The sequence below is a fragment of the Cydia fagiglandana genome, chromosome 13 (assembly GCF_963556715.1).
Source record: "Cydia fagiglandana chromosome 13, ilCydFagi1.1, whole genome shotgun sequence".
Taxonomy (NCBI): Eukaryota; Metazoa; Arthropoda; class Insecta; order Lepidoptera; family Tortricidae; genus Cydia; species Cydia fagiglandana.
The window spans coordinates 10,834,883-10,861,042 of record NC_085944.1 but is presented as its reverse complement, the minus strand read 5'-3'; the positions used below and the strand labels follow the sequence as shown (position 1 = coordinate 10,861,042).

Genomic DNA, 26,160 nt, shown 5'->3' with positions numbered 1-26,160 from the left:
GTCCTATGTATGATCACTCCGGCGCCACCGAGCTTTATGTATGTTGCAAAATAACACGTACAATTTTACATTGGTACCTGGCTTAATTTTAGTACGGGAATCGGGATACACCGCCCAAAGTCATGCTTGTTTATGAAACAGGCTTTTCCCAACTACTTATTTTTCATTATGTTTGTTTCATGAGATCATGAGTATTGCTTTATTGTTACTTTTATGATTGCAAGTTTTGTTATATTATAATGAAATAAAATTGATAATTTTCTGAGTGTTTGAGCTGTATAGCTGTATTGTATTGCTAATTCTGACCATATTTTATTCTAGAACTCAAAGGTTGTTTGTGCTTGCTTCTTGGCTGTGGGTGCGTTGTTTTGTGTTTTGGTTATCAGATTACCTACTGACGATGCAGCAGTCGTCCAGGAGTAGACGCGTAGACGGTTGCTTCTTATGGCCAGATGTGACATTCAAGAAAATTATGTCTAGCCACAAACATCAGCAGCATCTCAATACATTAAGGACTAGTACTTAGTACAATCTATTTGTACCTCATTTCAGTTTTGTATTACATTATGATATTTTAAAGGTTTCTAATAGCATAAATTTGTACTCAGATAGTGCAATATAATTATGCAATGTTTTAAGTTTTATATTACATTATTAATCAAATATCTCTAAATATACCTCATTTGTTTTCTTTTAATAAATAATTCTGTCTCTTCATCGTATTTTTATGAACTCCTTTAACGAGATAATTTAACAACGAGATTTAATTTGATAACGTTAACTAAGCAAAAAAAACATAAAGTACGCAATTGTGCTTTTTCAGCTTCGAGATCGGTCAGTAACATAAGCGCAACTGTGTACTTGTGTTTTTATTTCTTAGACATCGTAGTGCAAAACTAACACAAAGACCATAAGTACACACTTATGTCATTTAATGTTAGTAAAGATATTTTTATTTTATTTATATCACGAGGCAGTAACTATTTTTTCTAAATAACTTATTTAAATAAAAAGATAATCGAATAATTTACAACGCATAAAAATTCTACACTATTACTTTGTTCATTAACAAAAGTTTCAACTTTGTACTTTGAATTTAACCTATTTGAACAGGAGTGCAAAGTTTTTTGGCTTTTTCTCGAAACTTACTTTTTGTTAGTTATGGTTTTTTTTCTTAAGGCGGCAGAGCTGTTCCTCCTTAGCGGGCGTCTCATGACACAGGCGAGCACCCCTACAAAATGTCCGAAATACAATTTTATTGTCCTGTGAAGAGTAAAAAAAAAAGGTTTAATAGTAATTAACATGAAAGTAATGTGTTTAACATAAGGCAATTTAGTTGCCTATATGTATGACACCGTAAGATTGTGAACCCATTAGTTTATAATCTAACGTATTAGGTTAGGTTAGATTATAATCTCCCTACTGTCAGTTTATAATTTAACTAGCGTTATTATAAACTGACGAGGGTTTACAATTTTACGGTGACATGTATATCATAATGCGTAGCTTAAAATAATGGAAATGGAAATGTATTTAAGTATATCTAATATTGTAGAGATATCTACGTATAATGAAGCGTGTAAATATTGAATCGGCGTTGAAAATAAGTAGGTATAGAATTAACAGCACCAATTAAAACTAGAATAGTCTTCGCGATATCATCTACGGCCTAATTAAAACTTTCCGCCAGCAAAGATTTAGGTCAAACCAAGCCTATTCATTCATAAAACCGACTTTTAAGCGTATCCGCGAATGAATACTCTTACAAAACCAGTTACCTGAAAAACTGAGTCTGAGAACCTGCCAAAAGCTATTACTTACAAGAATTTGGTGAGTATAAATAAATAGAATAACGAAAGAAATTGATAAGAGGCTTAGATAACTCCTAAATTAGCCTCACAGCTCGTACTAAAACGTCGCTGTTATTCCAAACACGTTCAGCTGAACCAGTATAAAAGTGGCCTCGAGATTCAATAAAACTGATATGTAACCATTGTCACTTATATTGGTTAACCAGCAGCAATGTACGAGTGAGCTATAAGAATAATCAGCCAGTGGTGGAGGCGGATGGGAATTTTAAATGGTTAATTTTTTCCCGCCCCGTCATTTGTCACGTCAGAGTTGCAGTTGGGGTGTCCTGTGGCTCGCGTTTTTTCGCTCCTGATCATTATCAACGCTTATTTACTCATTAATTTATCACTGTCCGCCAGATTACCTTGTTTCCTGGAGGGATCGAGGGCTCTTAAGATTGCTAATGTTGCAGTTAAAATTTTGTGGTGGTTTTGTTGTACAAATGAGATTTTGTAGCCCAATGGCAATTTGTATTGAAATAAGGAACATTTTTCTTCATCGTTATTTCTCTAGGCCTACTGGTCGTTTCAATTACAATAAAAACCTTGTAAATGACGATACGATTCTAAATAATATATCTTTCTTAAAAGTATTGTAAAATGATAAATAAAATCTACCTATAAATATTCCATTCACTCAGCTGAGCAATCCGTACCCTTTTTACGCCCCGTAGTATCAAAAATCTTAGTGCTGCTGCAGACTCTCTCATCGAGCTTTTCTTTAAGTTTAGGTGTTATATGTTGAAACTAAGATGCATGTTGTTAGCCTTATAAAGGTCATACGTTACGATAGACAGTGTATGTTTTGTGACTTTTCCGTTTGCTACCAATTGCAACCTTCATGTAAGTCCAACTACAAACACACATTCAATCTTGTCACTCCAAAAAAGAGATGTTATACCTAAATACGAGTTTATCGTCAACTTTCGAATTTTAGGTAACGGTAAACATATTATATAAAAATATTTGTGGTTAATCTATACGAAAAATAGTTAAACCTTATTGTTGAAAAAGAACACCGTCAAAATACTAGGTACAGATTCCATTATACGTGGTTACAATAACGCGAAACTCTGACCATATTTCACCAGTTATCATATTGGCGTTAGCTGAACCACGGGATTAATATGAAAACTTTTCAATAACGATGAATTACGCCGGAAAACATATTGACCGAAACCACTAGAGTTCGAACGTTTCACGTGAACGTCGGTTTCACGTTTCAACGTATTATCTGCATCGCTTATAAAATAGAATTGCAAATTTCAACCCTTTGTGAGCGCTTTGCATTTGGTAACACAAATTCGCTTTTACGGTCATTTGCATGTTGCTGTCACAGTTGCGGTGACTTCCGAAATGTTGCAGCTATAATTGCGACCTGCAACAGGGTTAGTAATATTCGGAAACAATATTAATTTGATGTGATAATAGGCTTTAACATGTTTCAATCAAAGAATCCTCTTAGTCAAATTTTGCAGGTGTTTAAGTCGGTACAAAATAATTATGACATCTTTTTGCTCAATACTTACTAAAAAAGTGCTAATTATACTCTTGCCTCTTGATGTTACGTCTACTTGTAGATTACTGAATGATAAGCAAATACATTTATACCTAGATTTATGTTTAATAAATCTAAGCAGTTAAAATATTAGGCTTAGTTAGGTTATAAAGGCACCAATGCCAACCTATAAATTTGGGTTGTTTCTTTTCTACTTTTTTGGGACTCAATTTTCAAATGACATTTTTTTATTTGGTTTTTATTTTATATAGGTACAAAATTAGTAGCCTACCTTTGGCAAAAGCTTATTCTCAGTAAGATTATTTTCATATTGACTAATGGAGAAATGCTCTGCTAATAAAAAATAAAATTCAAAATTTCAATTTTGGTTCATCACATACGCGTACAGAGTGTTTGCTGCTCTGTGGTCCTCTAATTTCCGTTTTACGAGACGGTTGTTTGAGCGCGTAATTAATTGGGTGCCTGCTATTATTATAACAGGCTAATTACACGTAGATTATATAACAAACAAACAATGTTGTGTGCGATTTGTGTGCCTACTTAATGTGTCATGTAGGTAATCTCTTGGCAACATAATAATTCTATTGCTATCAAGTTTACCCACGTGTCGTGTTTAGATGATGTAAGCTGTGATCAAATAGATATACTATAAGTAAGGTGTATTCAGGTAACTCCAAATACTGCACAGTGTCGGATATTTCCGAAAATGGAATGGGTTATTAAAAACCAACAGATAATGCTAAAAGGCCAGGGAAGTACCTTACGGAAAAAAAGTCGTTGAAATCCTTGTTTAATTACTTGTAATTTGGGGTAATTTAATGCTATTTGATTAATGGGTGAATTGCAAAAACAACATACGTAGTTAAGTGTAAGCTAGGGACGTGTAATTATTTTTAAGTTAATTGATTTCATTGTGTTACGGAAATTAACAAAGTAAATTGTCCTGAATTATGTTGTACTGTACTTAATTCATATAAATATGTTTATAGTTAGAATAGGGACGCTAACACATCTTCATCATGCATGTAACTTAAAAATATCATTTTGCAAGAAAATGAACCTCTGTAGGTGTATGAGTTAACATAGTAGATTTTCCTAGCAGAAACTGAAACGAATTGCGGAGAAAGATCTCTGTACAAAACGAAGCATTTAGTCTACTAACCAACATAATCTCCAACATAAGTTAACCTTAAAACAATTGAAATGTGAACCCATAAGCACCCGCACATAACAATAAATCGTGTTCCCAACATTCACCCCTAACCGTTAAGTATATGATCCTATTTCACCCCTAAATCAAACTAAGTGCACCACCGGCATACACCATAAATCAGACTACGCTGCAAATACGATATTAAATTTCTTTATCTAGGCGCAATCCAGCCGGCGTATCAGGTGTGGGTATATTTATGGACACACTTGGGTAAAGTGCTGAATGTATCGCCCTACTTACAAAGGTCGAAGGCTACGGTTGCACACATGTCATTTGTAGTATGGTTTACACGGTCCGTTTGCTCTTTGGCGTTTGATTTTCTTTTTTCTTTTTCGGTTGCTAGTTTTATGTCGGGTACGGTAAGTGGCCCCGTTTCAGCCATACCTATACATATATAATATGTGTATCTTTATATGCGAATACATGTTTACACGTACTGGGGCCTTACCATGATGTCCTTATTGCGATTCTGTTTAGGACCTAAACTAAATTGCTAAAGGTCGGAGTTATATAATAGTCGTATAACTCCGTCCTTTAGCTATTCAGTTACCTACCTCTACCTCTCTCTGTACCTTTAGGCTGTGCGCGATTGTAACTTTTGATTAGTACTTGTTTCTAAAGGTACATTTTTTAATATAAAAAATATGACAACATTGATGGCAAGTGACGAAGGACAATGTATATTGCCCGCGACTGATGGTAAACAGTAATAGGCTGAATTGTATTTTATACGTATAAGGTAAGGTGGGGTAAGCCTATCACCGGGACAAGACAAACACTTGTATGGGATCCTCAATTCCTCATACTGTTTGTCTTGCCTCGAGCAAAATAAACTGTGTTCATCTCACCCAACCTTAGCATATTTTACCAAATAATCTTTACTGTGAGAATACCTACAGCTTATCTGTAAATGACATACCTTATAAAAATATAGCCGCACGCTATTGTAAAACAATCCATAGAGATACGTAATGTATAGTTATGATTCGCATTTAATCATTAGGATGTGTTTGTACTTAGATACGGATGCTGTAATGTACGTACGTAAATATATTGTATTACAGCGTAATATAATTGATCAGGATCACCTAAGGCATTGCTCTGAGACAAACAGAATGCCTGAAGCTCCTGTAACAAGATCCCACAGATAGATCTTAGATTAGACGAGGAGACCGATTCAGTTTTGAACAAGTTGATATGGTATTTTTAGCAATTTTTGATTTAAAAATTCAAACATTGATTTAACTGAATCATTAAGGAACAAATATTTTTAAGTGATTTTGTATTTTACTTTAGTACGTAGGTCACTCGATAAGTTTTGAGATACAGAAAAACTATTCAAGATATTATTACCACTATTTATATTACATTTTTTCAAAATAATCTCTATCATTCTAAGTATATTCGAAGTTCCATTCATCTAAACCAACTTTGAAAACATTTTTGCCAGTCTTGATCCGATAGGGCAGAAATCGCAACTTCATCAGTTTGTTAGAGCAAACGCGGGATCTAACGACAACAGAGCTTCCTCACTCCAAGATATTGATGTAGGATTATATTAACGCCCCCCGAATTGACCGCTAGGATCTTCTCTATGTCCTTGTATGTTATTCGTGGATCTTCTCGCACCAACATTTCAGTAATCCACACGTTTTCTGCAGTTACTGCTGTTTGCGGGCGACCACTTCGGTGGTCATCTTCGAGGCTGGTTTTACCCCTTTTAAATTCGTTGAACCATCTAAAAACTGTTGCCCGTGAAGGAGCAGAATCTCCTAACGCTGACTGCAATCGTTGCAAACACTATTGTTCAGATAAACCAAATTTAAAATCATAAAATATCATAGCACGCAAATGTTCGCGGTTAAGCTCCATCGTTTCAAAGAAAAAACGCGGGAACCGTTTTGGAAAAATGACTGTAACATATTCATTTTTTAAATTGGAGCGAATCCGCAACTTGTGTTCTATTTCTAAAAACATATAATTCAAGTGCGTTCCGTTTTCGAATTTCGAGCATCTCAAAACTTATCGAGTGACCTACGTATACATATAAACAACCTTACTTAAGAAGAAATATAAATAAAGATAATAATATGGTTTTCATCTTACTTTGCTACGACCTTGACCGTGGGTATCAATCAGCATTAGCGGTTCACGCTGATTGGTGCTAAATGTAATCAGTACGGATATGATGGTCGTTCTTGTCTACGTGACAGCGTGATAAAACGGTATCCGTCACTTTCATTCGCGCTCTGTTAAAAAGTGACGGATATTTTGTCACGTGGATAAAGCCATCCATAATAGGCCTGCAGTAGTCGACTCATAAGGCACTGTTTGGTACGCGTCTGACTCAAGGGCGTATCAAAATAAAATCAAAACAATTTCAAATTGTTTAAACAGAATCAACTTCTAAGTTACTGTACGTACCTACGTTGTATTATTATATTTGCAATCACTGTCGTCGGATCGCGATATTAATGTTTATTTAATTTTGTAGTTGAAATTATGTAGTTCCATTCGTGTTATTAATGAGCAAGTAACTAGACAGTCGAGTAATACGTTAATTGGTCAAATTGGTTTAATTACTCAGAATTATAGACAATTAATTACCTGCGCAGTATGAAAATAACTTATTAACATGTCCGTGATTGCCGAATTGAATTATTGGAGAAATTATTAAAATACTACTATTTAATGTAAAATCAATTATTTTCAACAATTTTGGATTTCGTGGAAATGTCGTGATGATTAAAATATGTATGTAAATGAATACGAAAATGTTTTTTTTTAATATATTTAATGAAGGTTTAAATCAGGCGCATAAATCAAAATTGCCAAAATATTGACAAATTATATAGGGTAATTATATAAGCAAAAGTTATGGAACGTATTTACAATTACATTTGACTTAGGTACCTGTTATAAGTAGTGCAACCGATGTTTTATTTTAAATTTATTAAAAATACACTTTTTCTTTCGTTGTGTTGTGTGTAGGTTTATTAAACTTTAAAACGAAGCTGATTACGAGCAGACACGTCATAAATCATGTGTCTAACCTAACTATGTTTAAAATTATACGTATTTGGGTATATTAGAAACAATTAAACGTTATTAAGTCCCTTTCAGTAATAATAATCTCTTGCTCTTGCAGACAGATCGCTTTTTAGCGAAAATATCGCCCGTTGTTTACCTCTGCTTGTATTATGTTTTCTTTTGTATTGTTTTGTATTGTATTGTATAATCGTACAGGAATGCAACAAGAGGTCTAATTGTACCTTTTTTCTGTTTCAGGTACAAAAATGTCTACCAAACAACTCGTCAGAAAAATGTTGTGACAAACACAGGACCTGGATGAGAAGGAGCCAAAGATGTGTCTCCTAAAGAATTTCCAAGACGTATTCAATAACAGAACCTTCCTATTCATCTTAGTGCTATTATCATTAAAACTGTGCAGTCCTCAAGACCTGAACGAGGAATTCGTGAATGAGGACAGTTTGGATACAATTTCCGACATTATGGTTGTGCCTGTGAAAAGAGTGAAGTTTCCTAGAAACGCGCAGAATCCTTGCAGACTGAGCGAGCTCCTGTGTGATACGGGACAGTGTATATCGCTGGACAAGTATTGTAATGGAGAGGACGACTGCGGAGACAAAAGCGACGAGCCCAAGTCTTGTACACGTAAGTATACACCGTTTACGTAATTTACCAAAACATTTATGGAACTGGAATGTTTGGAAGGAAATGTTTGTCGAACCCTTGTCTTGCTGAAAATTTATAATTATAACAACATTTTGGACAACGGGTGTTCTCGTGGCACACCTACACTGCGGCTAATCTACTCACCGTATATTCATTAAAAAAACATTATATGTATGTGTCGAGTTATTAATAAACATATATGCAAGTAATATACAACTTAAGTACATAAGATATTTTATGACAAGAGTAAAAATAGTTGTTGATTTTTATAACGATACCATATGTAGAAAACTCCAGTAAAAAATAAATCCATCGAATACGTCATGAGAGAAAATACTAGTACCTAACTTGTAGATAATTTTAGTAATATTTTAAAATAAAGGGAATATAAGACCTATTTTATTTATCGTCGACTGTTCAAATACGAATCCTCAAATACTTCGGGCACGTTACACGAAACCAAAACTCCATGGAACGTCTCGTTGTCCAGGGACGAGTTGAAGGCAAGCGGTCACGAGGTCGGTCACCTACGCGCTGGACAGACCTGATAAAATCTGCGACACAAACCACCATAGTCCAATGTTCCCGTAACGCCGAAGACCGTGGCAAATGGAGGCACATTGCGAGGGCTGCGTTATCCACAATAGATACGTCTCATCATACAACCACGACCACTCTGTCAAGAGTGAACGACTGAGGAGGAGGAAGACCTATTTTGGTATCCTAAATCCAGGGGTCTGAAAGCGGTATTTGCTCCATACAAAAATACCGGTATTATAACGATCGTTTTCGTTCTTTGGTTTATTATTTCATTTTTAGTGGGACAATCTAATAATACCAAGTTGTTACCTAAATACATGATTCAGTCCTACGTACAAAGCATATAATAATACAAAATATTGGGCTAAAATTTCGGGGTTTTAAAAAAATACCGGTCTGAGCCTTGCCTAAATCAAAAAGTTCCGATGTCCAGTTTCCTGGCGCCCTTACCCTAGCTACAGTACGTGTCTGACCATGGGGCTTTAATTCCAGGGCTTGATTTTACTCGCTAAACTGAGCTACTTTTACTATGGGACCAACCCTAAAATCGGGGAATTTTTTTTTGGCTTTTCCATAGAAAAGTTTCGACATCTGATCAGCCAAAATGTATGAAAAATTAAAAAAAAAATCGGGATTTCGGGGTTGGTGCCATAATAAAAGTAGCCCAGTTTAGCGAGTAGAATCGAGCCCTGAATTTAAAGCCCGATGGTCAGTAACACCCTGTATATTTGATATAAATCAGTTATCTGGCCTACCTATTATTCGCAAATATATCTTTACATCCATTCAAATACACTCTTATTGGTTTGTGGGGTTATTCAAACTTATTTTAATATGTCCCCTTCTAGGTCTATTCCGTATTTATATGAGGAAAGTGCTTTGTGAGGCAAAGGGTTGCGCAGTCAAAGGATTTGACATATTTTACTTTACCTACTTGTATTGGTGATATTTTCGTAAAATATTTTTAACAGGGGGAATTGCGCACTCATACGAGTAGTAGGCTATTATAAGGTACAAAATTATAATTATATTTGATATTTCATGTAAGATGATTGATGGTTTTTCACTTAAAAGTGTACCATTAACTTTTTTTCGAAAATCCATCAACTTTTGGGTTATTTCTACTTCGAAATAATTTTTTCCTGAAAACCCCTATAAGTAGTAAGTGAAAATAATTATAATAGTTATCTAGTGCTGAAAGTGATTGCACTTTTTATCTCTACTACATCGCTCTGTAAAGCCCGCCTATTGACGCTTACAACTTATGGCCCAATGAGTTTCATATGCGAGTTACAGACCCTTTAAAAACCTATTGGTAAATTTCTTTTTTTAAGAACCCCACACTAAAATATTCAGGACCAGTATACAGGATGTGACCTGTAACATGAGCAAAAAATTAAACTGTAGGCCGTACTCCTCATACTGACCAACATTTGTTCAGCGACTTTTAAAAATAACTTGTGGTTTGATTTTTAACACAGTTTAAAGTTTTTTCTAAGACGCAATGTATTGCGAATTTTGTTATGTTTAAGGCGTGACAAGCAACGTCAATTACAATGATATGGCGTGGCGATGGCGTCCATTAAAGATAATATTTATTTTGTATGAAAAATAGGGAGTGAAAAGAATTCATAATTTTTAAAGTTGTTGAACAAAAGTGTCACGGTTTGAGGAGTACAATCTATGTTTTAATTCTTTTCTCGTGTTACAGGCCACACCCGGTATAAAAATAAGTTTTTACCAGTTATGGTGTCTATTTTCGACGGAATCCTAAAAAAGGTCAGGCGACTCGATTCGCATCAGAGAGGCTGTGTCAGCGGACAACTCGGCTTCCTTAGCCTTTTGTGTATTATGTGGCTCAAATAAGAATAGAAACGCGCTCGTGGCAAATTTTCTAAGCGCTGGAGACATTTTCATACATCGATTTTCCTGGATTATTACTCGTAACTCGTAAGATATTGGTTTTGGCGTTGAACATATGAAAAATGTATGATTAGTACTTACCGTGCATAATTTATTACGTATATTTGGTATTGTACAGTCGCCATCAGATATATCGGAGCGGCCAAGGTGTTCACAATATCTGAACACGCACTCTAACGCCCTGACAATAGAGGCGTGTTCAGATGATTGTGAGCACCTTGGCCGCTCCGATATATCTGATGGCGACTATACATGCTAATTCAATAGCATTTATATTTGCATAATACTTATATGATTCACTCATTAAAATAATAAAATACATATTGTTTATAAGTAACATGGGTATCTGAAATACTAATAAATAAATATCTCTATAGGCACGAGCAAAACCTTGCAAGTATTCAAATGTACATACTTACAATGTTAAATTGTAAGTATGTGAATCTACATTTAACAAAATTAAGACAGATATTCATGCTCATCAGTCATCACAAAAATATTGTCTGTTCCGAGATTTGAGTCTGTAACTCACAGATTTCAAAATTAAGCTCACAGTCAACTATACTAGTATGTCGTTTTATCAGGTTTCTATAGTTTAACGCATACGATAGTGTAGATATTAGTGTGAGCCAGAAGCGTTTAAATCAAATTCAGATATCAAGTCACCTGTATAGGATTGAATTGACCTGACGCTCTATAATCCGCGCGGTAGGTTTACTGGAGTCAGTTATGTAACGCTGCCATACATGACCCAAAAAATTTTTATTAAGCTATGAGCTTCATCACATCTGATATTTGAGTAATTCTAAGCATTTCTAGCCTGAAGTGGGGGGGAGGGTGGGATACAAAGACGGCCGCCACCCGTCATCTTTAAAAAAAATCTACTCTGATCCTGGTGGGTACTAGGGCAAGTTTGGTATCATTTTCGTATAAACCAAAGACGTAGAATTCATTGCTGATATTTGTTTTTTTTCAATTTCATAGTAATTTTACAAGAAAAACGTAAAAAGGTGAAAAATTTGGTTGGAGATTTTTGCTACGCGGAGCCGAAACTACAAAAGATAGAAAGTTGAAATTTGCACACTAGATTACATTTATAAAGTGTACCAGAGATAAGAAGCGATTTTGAGAAATTCAACCCCTAAGGGGGTTAAAAAGGGGATGAAAGTTTGTATGGGGTTCAAGTTTTATTTTAAGCTAGGAATTTGAAACTTCGTAAAACGATATATTATTAAAATACAAGAAAACTAATTTCAGCGTTTTTGAAAATTCATCCCCTAAGGTGGTGAAAAAGGAGTTGAAAGTTTGTATGGATATCAAAAAAAATTTCGAACGCGAGACTTAAATCTTTGTATTTGGGGATATTATTAAAAGACAGCAAAAGTAATTTCAGCGTTTTGTAAAATTCATCCCCTAACAGGGTTAAAAAGGGGTTGAAAATTTGAATCCATTACAAATCCGAGTAGACACACATTTCTTATTGCCTCCCAGGCTTGAAATGCTTAGAATTACTCAAGGAACAAATGTGATGAAGCTCATAGCTTAATAAAAAAATTTTGGGTCACCTTTATAACTGCTTCCGCTAGTTTAGCGGAGTAATTCTAAGCATTTCAAGCCTGGGAGGCAATAAGAAACGTGTGTCTACTCGGATTTGTAGTGGATTCAAACTTTCAACCCCTTTTTAACCCTGTTAGGGGATGAATTTTACAAAACGCTGAAATTACTTTTCCTGTCTTTTAATAATATCCCCAAATACAAAGATTCAAGTCCCGCGTTCGAAAATTTTTTTGATATCCATACAAACTTTCAACTCCTTTTTCACCACCTTAGAGGATGAATTTTCAAAAACGCTGAAATTTGTTTTCTTGTATTTTAATAATATATCGTTTTACGAGGTTTCAAATTCCTAGCTTAAAATAAAACTTGAACCCCATACAAACTTTCATCCCCTTCTTAACCCCCTTAGGGGTTGAATTTCTCAAAATCACTTCTTATCTCTTGTACACTTTATAAATGTAATCTAGTGTGCAAATTTCAACTTTCTATCTTTTGTAGTTTCGGCTCCGCGTAGCAAAAATCTCCAACCAAATTTTTCACCTTTTTACGTTTTTCTTGTAAAATTACTATGAAATTGAAAAAACAAATATCAGCAATGAATTCTACGTCTTTGGTTTATACGAAAATGATACCAAACTTGCCCTAGTACCCACCAGGATCAGAGTAGATTTTTTTTAAAGATGACGGATGGCGGCCGTCTTTGTACCCCACCCTCCCCCCCACTTCAGGCTAGAAATGCTTAGAATTACTCAAATATCAGATGTGATGAAGCTCATAGCTTAATAAAAATTTTTTGGGTCATGTATGGCAGCGTTACATAACTGACTCCAGTAGTTAATCTAATCGGTTCAAGTAATCCATAGGTGATCGACCTGGGATAACCATCGCAGCCGGTTGTGTCCATGAATTCGATAATTGGAATATATATTAATTTGGTTATAGGGATTATTGGAATACTAATTTCTGTCCGCGACTCCGTCTACGTAGAAGTGGTTTAAAATACACACTTTTACATTTATAATTATTAGTAGACTTAGACATAACAATATCACCTTGTATGGTCAGACATAACAAAAACGTCTTAAATTTGTTTTAATGGCATTTAAAAATTTAGCAACCAACTTACTAACGGCCACAACAGTTTGTAATTAAATAGCTTGAAACAGAAAGTTAGATAATATAGTTTTAACAACGCGATTCTAATAGCAAACAAAATATTGTACCTACCTGTTGGATGATCTTAGTTTAAGCTTCTCTTTCCTTTAGAATCATGCGTCTCTACTTACAAACCAAATTTAATATTTAATCTGCACTCTCTACGCAAAATATACACGCTGTATCAATATGCCAAAGTTATGCATTGGGTCAGCCAAAACATATTTCTTATATTTATGCGTTTCGCAGTTATTCGTTCTTCTTTGAATCTTACTGTGTTAGTACCTACTTCCTTATCAATTTCTGTATTTTTGTGTCTAAATACTGCACATTCGTAAATTATAATATACTAAAGGTAGGAACCTAAAATAAACCGGTACAACTAAAACTTTATCGAAACTAGAAAAAATCAAGATTGTTTCAATTTTTTTTTCGTAAACTGTTGTATGAAAAATAAAAGAGTATTTTTTAATTAAACATAAATCTTCTCATTTCAATACTTTCCCGTTTTCGTAGCCTACTATGAAAACGGGAAAGCACTGAATAGCTATATAGGAACCCATTGAATTTCTACAATATTAAACAAGGAATTTATGCATATAAAGTATGATTGACTTTAGAGGAAAAATCTTTATCAAAACGAACAAGATTTCTCATTTTGTTGGATAACATTTCGGTCTTTTACCGATCAGCATCGGTAAATCCTAGGTTTTGCCGTACTTCGGGCTTTTACAGTAACATAAACACCGTGTTTTTTTTTATTTCCGTTAATTTAAAGGGTGCATTCCTGAGCTTAAATCAAGTAACTTTCTCAAAGACACCGATATTCTAATTAACTCCATTTCGGAGATAATCAATAATTTGTTTTTTTCCTATAAGGCCTCTACAAGCGTATACACTGGCCTTAGGGCCGGTTTACATATTGATTAGTGTTTAGAATGAGTTCATTCATTTGCTACTTTACTTAAGTACAATCTCGGTCGATCGATGTTCGAAATGACATTGATATGTCACAGATTTCAATTGTTTGGTTGAGTTAAATGTAATGCCCGTGTTACAACAACGCTATATGCTACATTTAATTACGTTTTAAAATGATTTTTTGTTTTAAAAAAAGCAAAAAAATAATTTTTTTTTTAAATTCTAACTATGCCATTTAGTTCTCTTAAACGTTCTTAATCATACCCCGAAGTTAACGGAATTCAATAAAAACGCGGTGTATACTAACAGGGTATATTTATTAGCACTGGAGTTTTCCTAGCCCACTTCGTTATAAGTTACAGCGCGCGTGCCCTTGAGCAACAACTCCTACATTTCAGCACTTCCGTTGTACTAATAAACTCTCAAATGCGAGTACGCCATAACCGTCCCAGTATCTCCCCTACCGTCCTTTTCTGTTCTCGTAAAATACGTTTTTACGCTAGAAATATCCGGAACGATAATTGTCTTACACAAAAGACCTCGAGATGTCCTCACAAAGGGGATTGAAAGAACTAGATTACTGTCTGTTTCCACGATGCCACGTCTCTGGGGAGTAGGGTTGGGACGTCAACGGACGATGACAGAAGCTTTACGATGGATAAATTCGGTCATTAGGGTTCCGTACCCAAAGGGTAAAACGGGACCCTATTACTAAGACTTCGCTGTCCGTCCGTCCGTCCGTCTGTCACCAGGCTGTATCTCACGAACCGTGATAGCTAGACAGTTGAAATTTTCACAGATGATGTATTTCTGTTGCCGCTATAACAACAAATACTAAAAACAGAATAAAATAAAGATTTAAATGGGGCTCCCATACAACAAACGTGATTTTTGACCAAAGTTAAGCAACGTCGGAAGTGGTCAGTACTTGGATGGGTGACCGTTTTTTGTGTTGCTTTTTTTTTTTTGCATTATGGTACGGAACCCTTCGTGCGCGAGTCCGACTCGCACTTGCCCGTTTTTTTTTGGGCTTGTTTGAATATGAGTGTCGACACCTACACAATCATAATTTATGGAATGTTGTGAAATAATATGTTGTTTTAATGTAATTTCTTATTTTTACAATTAGTTGTAAAACAAATGAACTACGTACCTAAAAAAGAAAACATTTAACCACCATTTAACATAATTTAGGCACCGTATTCAAGTAACATAATCAAAATGGTACCAATTACGAACGAAGATCGCTTTAATTTAAGGTTATCCAGGCCGGCTAGCCTAAATGCCAATCGCTTACGGTCCTTAGCGATTGAAACGAAACTGTCACTGTGGCACTAATATGGAAGAGTAATAGAGAGACAAAGCGTTTCGTTGTCGAAGCTATAGCGAGTGTAACCTTGGCTAGGCCGGCCCGGAAATTTCTTTCACTGAACAGAAAAAAATGAGACTAAAGTTGATCGGTATCGTGGCAACAACACACGGTTGATTTAGCTTGAGCAATTTTTATTCGCTTGAATTCGTTGAATGTAAACTAAAGTCGTAGAAAAATAGCGACGGGACTTTACAGACTCGTTTCAAAAACCAAACTTGCTGTGTGACAAACTCGCGCTTTAAAAATGAGCAGTTTAAGTATTTTTTTAAGAATGTACAGTCAGCTGCAGAGATAAGTCATCCCCCTGCATAGACTGTTTCTATGTACAGCACACAAATAATCATCATCATCCTCGCTCCATCCCATTATTTGGGGTCGGCGGTCCTGATACATTTCCGCCATTCTGACCGTCGTTGAGTTAATTCGGGTGTCAGTCCCATCGCCTTTAGGACGTTTTCAACACACACAAATAATGAAATTTTAAAAACTTACTCAGTTAAAAGAAAGCAAAGATAATTAATTTCGCATTGCCTATCGAAAAACTGAAAGAACGACAATAAAGAACGACGCTATCGATGCAAAAAAGTAAATTAACTGGCGGAAACTATTAGTAAAATCGGCCTAAAAACCTCGCTTTAAATACTATTATTACATTTCGATGGTCACGTTTTTACAGTGTTTTTTACATCCTGTATGGAGATAAACTGGCTCAAAGTTGCGTGTGCAACAGGAAGTGTCATGCCGCCGGCTTCGATTTCAATTTTACCGGTGGTGTGAATAAATTTCACTAGCTACCTTTATTCGTACGTTTAAAACTACGGCTGCAGTTTTTCCGAGTCTAAAATTAGTTTGCTTTGGTACAGTTTTGGTAACCAAAATAAAATATTGAAATGGTGACGGATAGAAAAGATTTTTAAACATTTTTGTTTTTATTTTGCACTTTGAAGCAGTGTGAATTTGTTCCGCGTTATTACTGAGATACAAATTTTCTTAGGAAAAGTTTTGTACTATTAGCAAAGTACGTAGCTTTCACAAGAAATCGATTCGAGAAAAGATAAATACCAAAAACTATTACTGACTAAGGAATGATGACAACTCTGTATGTATATTTAAACAAGTAAATAGGTACCCATAAATCTAGGTACACTTCGTGACTAATGTCCGTCCATTTTGTAAACAGCGCCACGGTAAACTTAACACCTTATTAAAGGGGAGCGTGGGGTTTTTTTGTTAATTGTAGCTATATTTCGGGTTAATGACCACCTTCGTGGGAACGATAAAAGCGAAAGCTCGTTTTCAGGCATCGCTGTAATTAAAGGAGGTTTTATTGTATGGTTGACTCGCTAAGTGGGAGAGAACGTGGACAAATATTGTTAAATTATTTAAAATGACGCAATTAAAATGACAGGATTTTGCTTCTATTGGTAGACAGTGCTATAATTACTTTTTGTAGCAATAATATTCAACGGTTGCTGAAACCATATTTTAGTATTGTAATAGATACATATGCATAAATTAATAGTTATTATTCATGCTTAATAAATATTTTATTAATTTACACTTCATTGTTATTATTTCGGCTAATAGAAATTTTAGAAGCAATTGATCCTCGTAATCTAATACGTACTGAAATCGCCATAATTTAATTTTTGTCTATGATTGAAGGCAATTTTAATTTTCTTACTAATCCTAAAATCACTTTACACAAACAAAATTAGTCAATTTACTAATATGTTGGTGTTTCAAATCTAATATAAAAATGTTTTACTTTACATATAGTGACAGACAAACAACACACAATTCAAAATTTAATATTTTGTTCACATTAACTCTCATTGAGCTGCAGATGGAAAAATATAATATGAGGACGACGATACCGTAGCCATTTGTGATAAGTGTAATGGAGCTTGAGGGAAAACCAAAAAAATCTGAAGTAAAAGTGTTTTCATTAACCCCCATAATAATGAGTATGCTTCCCTTAATTAAATAGCGAGGCGCACTGGAAAATTCTAACTACATTACCTTAACGTAAATTGCCAGAAAAGCAGTAAAACGGGGCGCGAATAATTCCAATTTCACTAATGCCCGTCGGCTTCGAAGTTTGTTTGTAATTACTAATTAGCAAGGCATACGTGATGTGTGTTGTGCTACAGTCCCAAAAGAACTAGATACACGTGAGTAAATTGTACATTTTGTTACAAAAATCGGACCGACAGTAATCGCGTTGGAAGTTTAACTATAAGAAACACATATTCGTTTTAAGACCTATTATATACCAGTGTCTTAAAACGAAACTAGTAACAAAATATCCATTGCAAATATTATACTTGCACACAATTGTAATATAAGTACTTCGTTTTAATAGTCATATTGATTAGATCTAGTAGCAAGATAAGTCCAAGCACAGCTTCTTTTTCAAATACTTTATGTTCTAAATATTAGAGAGGATCTTATGTATATTAAGGTACGGTATCTGGTTAGTAAAATTTAATTTCTTAAGAATACATTTTGATGGAAGAGTTTGTCGATAAAAGTTTAATTGTATTCGCACAGCGCAAAACTTGATTATCCAGGTACAAACTTCAAAATAACTCCTTTTGATTGCATAGGATTACGCTAAAATAAACACACTAACTTCGACATCGTCACACGGCATCGCAACGCGTCTTTCACCAACTGAGTTTGGAAGAACAATTTTGTTCGTATTCAGCGAAGCTCCTAATAGCGTCTCCGCTAAGATGTCTCAATTATGCCCGCTTAAGCCACCGTCGGCAAATACTTTTGTTCGCGCCGTCTAGTTTCCGTCTATTCAATGTCTTTTATATGTTCCGTAATGGGCATGTTACGAATAAGTGGCGGGACGTCTTTATTTTTTTGTCACTCTTTTTATATACTCATCACAGTAATAAGTACACTAAATGAATAGTAATTAGTGTGCTTACTGATAATTCTGTTTTTCTTCGCTAGTGTTATTTTATATCTTTTTGTAACTTAAAGTTTTGAACGACATTTTTGTAATCAAACCTAACGTTGTCGATATGTTTCCTAGACTTATTATCCGTATTTCTCCTATAAATCAATAAGTTTTAACACCAGTAGGATTTCAAAAATACAAGCAGCTTTGAAAAAAAAGGATACTTTTACAAATAGGTAAAAAAATATATAAATATCAAACCATTATATATGATTTGTCGACGCGCGCACCTAATAGATGCCTTGGGCGACCAAAACTGACCACTATTTCGCACAGCGTATTAATATCGCTATACAGCGAGGAATATGGCTAGCCTTCGGGGCACCTTGTCCGTTGACGGCGATCTAGGCCAATTTTTTACCTGTAGGTTAAGTATTTAGTAAGTTTAGTTATGCTTGTTTCTGTTAATTTCATTTAGTATTAAAAATAGGTTATCTTATATATGGCAGAATAAATAATACATTTATGCAAAAGCTTTGTTGTATAGTGCCTTTTACAAAACGAAGTTGCACCAGCCGGCTGAGAGATAATGACAAAGAAATATCTAACAACACTAACAAGCTCGAAGGCAACGTAAGTTCTACATACACGCGTATCTAAGTGAGCCATTACTCTAGTAAAATGGACCATTTGTTCTACGCCGCCATGCATCGGGGAAAATGAAGAAATCCATCTATTTTGTGAGGAGGTAGCTTTGTTTTGCTCGAATGAATAAGAATTAAGCTCTTGTCTAATATGTAATGCTATTAGACAAGTGCTTAATTCTTATTCGTAACTTTATCAAAAACACATTTAATCACACAAACGAGGCTACGGGTTATTAAAGGTAAAAACAATGAAATTATATCGCGGTAGACCCGTTTGTGTAATTAAATATGTGTACAAAACGCGAGAGTTTAAAGTATTTTATCAAAAACAGTTGGAAGATCATTAGGAAAATAAAAACTGGATTTTAGTAGTTGACAAGTGTCTTAACAACTACAAATCTCACACCCAAACAGCAAATAAAACTGTCCGGCGGGATAAAACACATAAAAAGTAACCCGTTTTAACTGTTCTCACTGAGGGTACTTGGTGGGTTAATCTGCTTACAAATTTGGCCGCTGTGTATGCATATCCTTTGCTTTAGGTAAGTAGGTATACGCCTTATTTAGGTTTATTTTTAATTTTATAATGTGTACCTACATAACATTTAAGACATAAAAAAAATAAACACGTCTAATAACTAATGTAAGAAATAAAAGTACTTTCATCAATATGAAACAAACTGACAGAATAATTTATACATAAAAGCACTTAACGTGACACGAGTGACACGACAACCATCAAAATGTCCGTGACGTGTTTGCCTTAAGCAAAAACAAAAGAATATTAAAGCAAACAACATTTAACGGCTAAGTGAACACTTATGCTATGTAATGCGCTGTCAGAATAGACAAAAGACCGTTTTTTATTTAAAAGAATGTAAAAATATGGCCGCTCCCATTGTGTTGGCCGGCGCGCTTTATTCCGATCTTTTTACTTCTCATTTCCTTATTTTTGTGTATGAAGGATTAACAACACAGGTACCGCAGCCCGCACCTATTTATTATCTGCTGCATAATTTTTGGCCTTGTTTTTTTGGCTGTGGACATTTTTAGATGTTAATTTTTGGTGTTTGTGTTTGTTTTGTACTTTGCCGGAATATACAGGATAGCCAGTGTTTTAACATATACTGTACAATTGTACATTATAATGTAACAGGATTTTGTTCCCAAATAATAATAATTATTGCCAAGCCGAAATGAGTGTTTACAATTTTACCAGTAAGGTGGTTAAGTTTTATCGTAGTGTAAAATCATTTAGTAGATTCTGATTTATGTAGTGTAAAATCATTTAGAAGATTTTGATTTGAAGGTTCAACAAAAATGTCGTTAGCTTTTAAACCGTAGGTATTTTTGTTTCTATAAACATTTTTATACGATTAAATAAAACTACATTTTATTTAATGATCGTTATTTACGAAAACGGGAACTAGGTTTTAGCGTTTAGTTAATTTTTAAATTTACCTCCGCCATTTCGAGTGGTTTCGGGGAAGACAGACTGGTTGATATCAACTACTGACAAAACTTAAACAATATTAAATTTATTACTTACCTGTGTTTTTCCTGCAGCTTGCAACAGGACGTACATGGGCGACGTGGGTCGCACCTACGAGCTGGAAGTGCGGCGGCCTCGCGAGGACCACCTGCCTTTCGTGTGCCATCTCAACTTCACTGCCACCGGGGGGAACTATGGGGATATCATACAGGTACGTTAAATGCTTACTTACTTACTTAATGGCGCAGCGACCTAAAATGAGTCTTGGCCTCCGACACGAGTACACGCCAGTTGTCTCGATCCTGTGCCATCTCCCGCCAGTTATCGGCTTGAAGATCGCGCAAGTCCGCTTCAACCGCATCGCCCCAGCGATACCTGAGACGTCCGATCGGCCTCCGCCCTACCGAGCGTCCCAGGTATGCCCTTTCAGCGCCGCGATCCTCGTCCATTCTCAAAACGTGGCTCACTGCTCTATTCGGGAAATGAATTGGAGATTAACTAGATACGATATAGTAAAGATATGTGACGTTCCACGGCAAAGATATCCGACGTTCAACGACAAAGAGCGAAGACGTAGCGTTTGTCTCGCCAATAATATTGGGCTAATATTGCTAGTCCATTTAATTGTTACGGTTCGTCCTCAAGGGATGACATAACCCTGACCCCGTCTCAAATTTCCAGTTTGGGGCTTATTTGGAAAGGATTTTGATAGTTGCCGATAATGCGTTCGATGTAGGCATAAAATTGAACGCATTCCCGGCTAACTTGTAGCCTAACTTTATTAACAATTTCGCTACGCCAATATGCTCAAACGAACAATAACTTCGCAACTTTATGTGTGTTGTCTGTGTAATTTTGACAATATAACAAAGAAAAATTACACACACACGCATACACATCACATTTATATCGAGCCAAATTGACCGTATAAAAGTAAATACAATACACAAGGGACGTTTCGATTTAATTGAGAGCTGCACCGGTGCTCCAGTGGTTATTATGCTGACCTAGTAAGTCGACGGTAAAGGGTCGATTCCCACGAGGAAAGGTACATTTTTTTTCTGTTCAGACAATAACGACTTAATACATAGGTTTTATGATTATTTCACCGTATTGGTATATGTACAGGCAAGTTAACTTTGCAAAATAATAACGTTCCTATGTGATATTGGTAAAGTTATTAAATTATTTCAAAAATTAACATCCTCATTAAATATGATTTTTCCTTGTTAAGGGATATATAGTATTAACATTGTTTTTTTTTATTATGAATGGGCTTACTCATGGCCACTACTTACATACTTACATACTAATACTACTTGCATACTTACATACATTACTTGAAAACATAATTTGTAGCACTACGCTTAGCTACATTATTTAAGTTAGAGTGACGTAGCAATTCTTCGCTCCTGCCCGTTTCGCTACAACGCTGCCGCGGCGTAGCAGTTGGATTACTTTAGAAACAATATCTTTTTGTTTGGTTTGAAATTAAAACTCGAATTTATTTTTGTAATAATAACAACAAACTACTAAATCCAGCTCGTTTCTAAATAAAACAATTCCAATTTCATGTTTCTGTTAGGATGACAAAAGTAAAAATCCGTGACGATGGGCCCGATTCGGATTTTGAAATAGACATCTATTAGATATCTTTTAGACATCACCAAGATACGTTAACGATATGTTTAGGATCTAACCTGTCAAATTTGACATTTACGCGATTCTGGAGATACTCTTGAACAATTTCCACAGGATATGACTTAGAGATCCAATTCACAGCTAATATTAGACATCTTACTCTATCTAACGTAAAAGTGACATTGGTTGCCCGAATTGCGCTGCAAAAGACAACTAGTTGATATCTAAACTATAACGTAACTATAATGGATCTAGTACCTACGTGTCGTCTCTTGTGAATATCTTGAAGTTCGAATACGGCAGTAGAATGGATCTAGTACGTGTCGTCTCTTGTGAATATCTTGAATTTCGAATACGGCAGGATGACGGTATCCTTATATATTTTTTACTATGCTTACAATTAGACTTAAATAATTAGGTTTATAATAGACTCTTATATAATTCTCCACGAAGATAAGTAAATTAACAATCAAATTTCCGGAAATTATAAAATAACCTTGTTGCAGTTAACATTCGACACATTCACGGTGGGCAAGTTCGTCTCGTTCACATCCGACGGCTGCCCCGACGGTCACATGACCATCGTCGAGAGGAGCCCCTCCCCTCCCACCGGGCAGTGGTGCGGCTCAGCATGGGGCTATACCGTCTACTTCAGCGAGTCGGACTCCATCAATATGACCCTGAGACTGGACCGCCTCAGCCAACAGGTGGGTGGTAAATTATGGCCGATTGCATTTCCTTTAATATTTCTAGGCTTTATGGACTTTAGAGGGTTCATTACATGTATTACATTAATGTGTTTGTGGCTCTCGAGCCTGAGGAAGGACCCCCGACGGGCCCGAAACATGTCGCCAATATCGACTAAAAATTTCAAGTGAGTGAAACCGTTGTCGTCAAAACAGTTTAAAATATGTCTCACGTAAGTTTAATATCGATGAATAAGTTTGTGTATTTGATTTGAAATCCCGACGAGTGTATTGATAATTGGGCTGTAAATTTTGTGGCATATTTACAATACAATATTAAATACAAGATTACTTTATATGTTGTCAAAGTGAATCCTTATTTTTAATCTAGGGACTATCACAAAATGCCTACAAGAGAGGGGCCCAGAATTTAAATCGGTTGACTATTTTCTACTCTACTCTTCTACTTAATGTATGCCATAAGAGAAGTATAGCGTAGGTACCTGCTACAATAAGATTAAGTGAACGAGATCTTAAAATATATCGTATCCACATAAAAAAGTAATGTCCGCGATAACATCAGTAATGTTGTACAAAAATCAAATGATTACCGCTCAAATTATATATCACACGTATAATTATCAAACATTACTTTCGTTCGAAGTATAATTAGATTCGAGTCACCAAAGTACAATACAATTCGAAAAATAATCGACATAAATGAATTTGATATCCCTTGTGGGTAGATGTATATGTACAAACCCACGTAATAATCGGATATACGTACCTACATATAGATTCGTAGTGGATATAATATACACATTTGCTTTAGACTGAATTTCAATTTCACTTTACGAGGGTTACAATTACAACAACGGAGTTATCGATCCTCTTGTTCAATGAACTTACTTATCCAGTTGGCTTCGGGCCCGATTCGGATTTTGAAATAGACATCTATTAGATATCTTTTAGACATCACTAAGATACGATAACGATATGTTTAAGATGTAACCTGTCAAATTTGACATTTGCGTGATTCTGGAGATACTCTTGAACGATTTCCACAGGATATGACTTAGAGATCCAATTCACGTCTAATAGATATCTTACTCTATCTCTCTATAAGGTCCCTTTTCATAGATAATGCTCCATATACGGACAGATGAGAGAACCCACCTAGTGGGTCGCTGGCAGTGAATGTGTTAAATGTAATCTGAATGTCACCTTATCCTAAAACTCGTTTAAATTGCGAGCGTACTAATTAAGTGTATCTTTTCGCACATAGTAAAGTTAATCCTTATTAATGAACAACGTTATTTATCTTCATTAAGAGTCACTAAGCATCCCTTTGTGTTTTACTGACGTGACGTAACTAACTACGTGTTTTCGCCTGTGACTCGACTAATATTTCACATCACCCCGCTTTTAACGGTTCGCTGCTTTTCCTTTATCTGCCGGCAGCAGCCGTATTATGTGCAAGGGTTGAACTTTCGATCAATTAATTAAGCCGAATAAGACCCTCGGGATTATATTGAACTCCTAATTTCATACGAGACCGACAAAGAATTGATTGCGAACTCAAAATTAAAATACTTTTACAACAGTAAACATACCAACTAATAACGAACTAACTGTCAGCCTTGTTTGTAGGGCGTTGGATACAATTTCGACTTCAAGTTAGCTTACAAGTTTCTAAGACGGAGTGAAGCGCGGTTGCGGTACGGGAACGCAACTGTGGGGGCCTGGAGGGGGGAACGGGTCCCGGGGACCTACTGCGACCGCATACTGAGCGACTGCGACCTGCGAGCCTGCCGCATCCAGTCACCCAACTTCCCGGGGGTGTACCCGCGAAACGCCACCTGTACATACCGCATCGAACATACCAAGGTACACGAAGCAACGAGCTTTTCTTTGTCATTGTCGACACGTTATGTTGCATGATTTTTATTCAACCGTATGGAGTTGCCAAACTACATTTGCAATTTCCGCCGTTATGCTTATTAGCTTTAGTACTATTGCTCTTCAATTTCGCTTAAACAATTACACAAAAACTCCCAATTCACAAAATAGATTGTTGCTGTATCCAGTTGTTAGTGATTTTACAATACGTAGCAGCAAAATAACAGATTTAATAATAGTGAAATTTCAATTTTTGAGTTGGATGATACGGAAAATTACACTCATTGTTTTTATAACAAATATTTGTGGTTAAATGGAGTTACATTTTAGCATCGTCTTTTGGTTTATTGTGGTATTAAATGCGTAGGCAGGCATATAAATACTTTGCTATCAGACGAGCACGATAAGACCTTGCCAACTCATGTCGCCTAACTATAACGATCTAATGCGGTTTTCAAACAGTCATAGACCGTACTTAAAGTTATAAACGATCCACAATAAGTTATTCAAATGTCGTATGTTTGTCCATTTATGTCGACAAACTATTACATGACTACAAAGCTGCATTAATTTTTGATGAGACCTGAAAACAAATGACATTTGCATCTGTAGCGATTGTGTTGTACCTTATGTTGACCTAAATGATAATAGCAGTTGATCCCGATTCATATTGGAATAAATCATTGTTAATTATGATAAACGTGACAGGATTCAACTGTTATATATTTAAGCAGAAGCAGACCTGAATGGGAATAATTAAAAATAAAACCGTAACCGAAACACGTTACCGGCGGTGCTGATGCGGCTGTTTCCAGTAATAATTAATATAAACTTCACACCGTACTAGTCTGAAGCTCATTATTAGCAAATTTGATATTCCTCATAGAATATTTTTAATGTAATTTCTATTTTCGTATATTTTTTAAAATTTATGTTTGAATTTTCTGATATCGATTTCCTTGTCTTTTAGAAGAGATGATCTAGCCTTATTTCTGAGATAGTTTTAGATTTAAAAAAAAGATGTATTGAGACAGGTTGTACGAGATTGATGTATTAAATTGCATGCATTGAAATTGCATGCAAACTAATATCGGTATAGTCAGCTGCAATAGTTGTTAAGCGCGCAAGGTGTTCA

General features: G+C 35.4%; 1 protein-coding gene across 1 annotated transcript in view; it reads left to right on the top strand.

The window, feature by feature from the left end:
- Nucleotides 1-26,160, top strand: part of LOC134670255 (uncharacterized) — a 70,492-nt gene that overhangs the window by 29,862 nt on the left and 14,470 nt on the right. Inside the window, exons 2-5 of the mRNA XM_063527994.1 lie at nt 7,871-8,257; nt 20,874-21,010; nt 22,947-23,147; nt 24,777-25,013. Coding sequence (XP_063384064.1) covers nt 7,948-8,257; nt 20,874-21,010; nt 22,947-23,147; nt 24,777-25,013 — 885 coding nt within the window. The 5' untranslated portion in view covers nt 7,871-7,947. The remainder of the gene's footprint in view (nt 1-7,870; nt 8,258-20,873; nt 21,011-22,946; nt 23,148-24,776; nt 25,014-26,160) is intronic.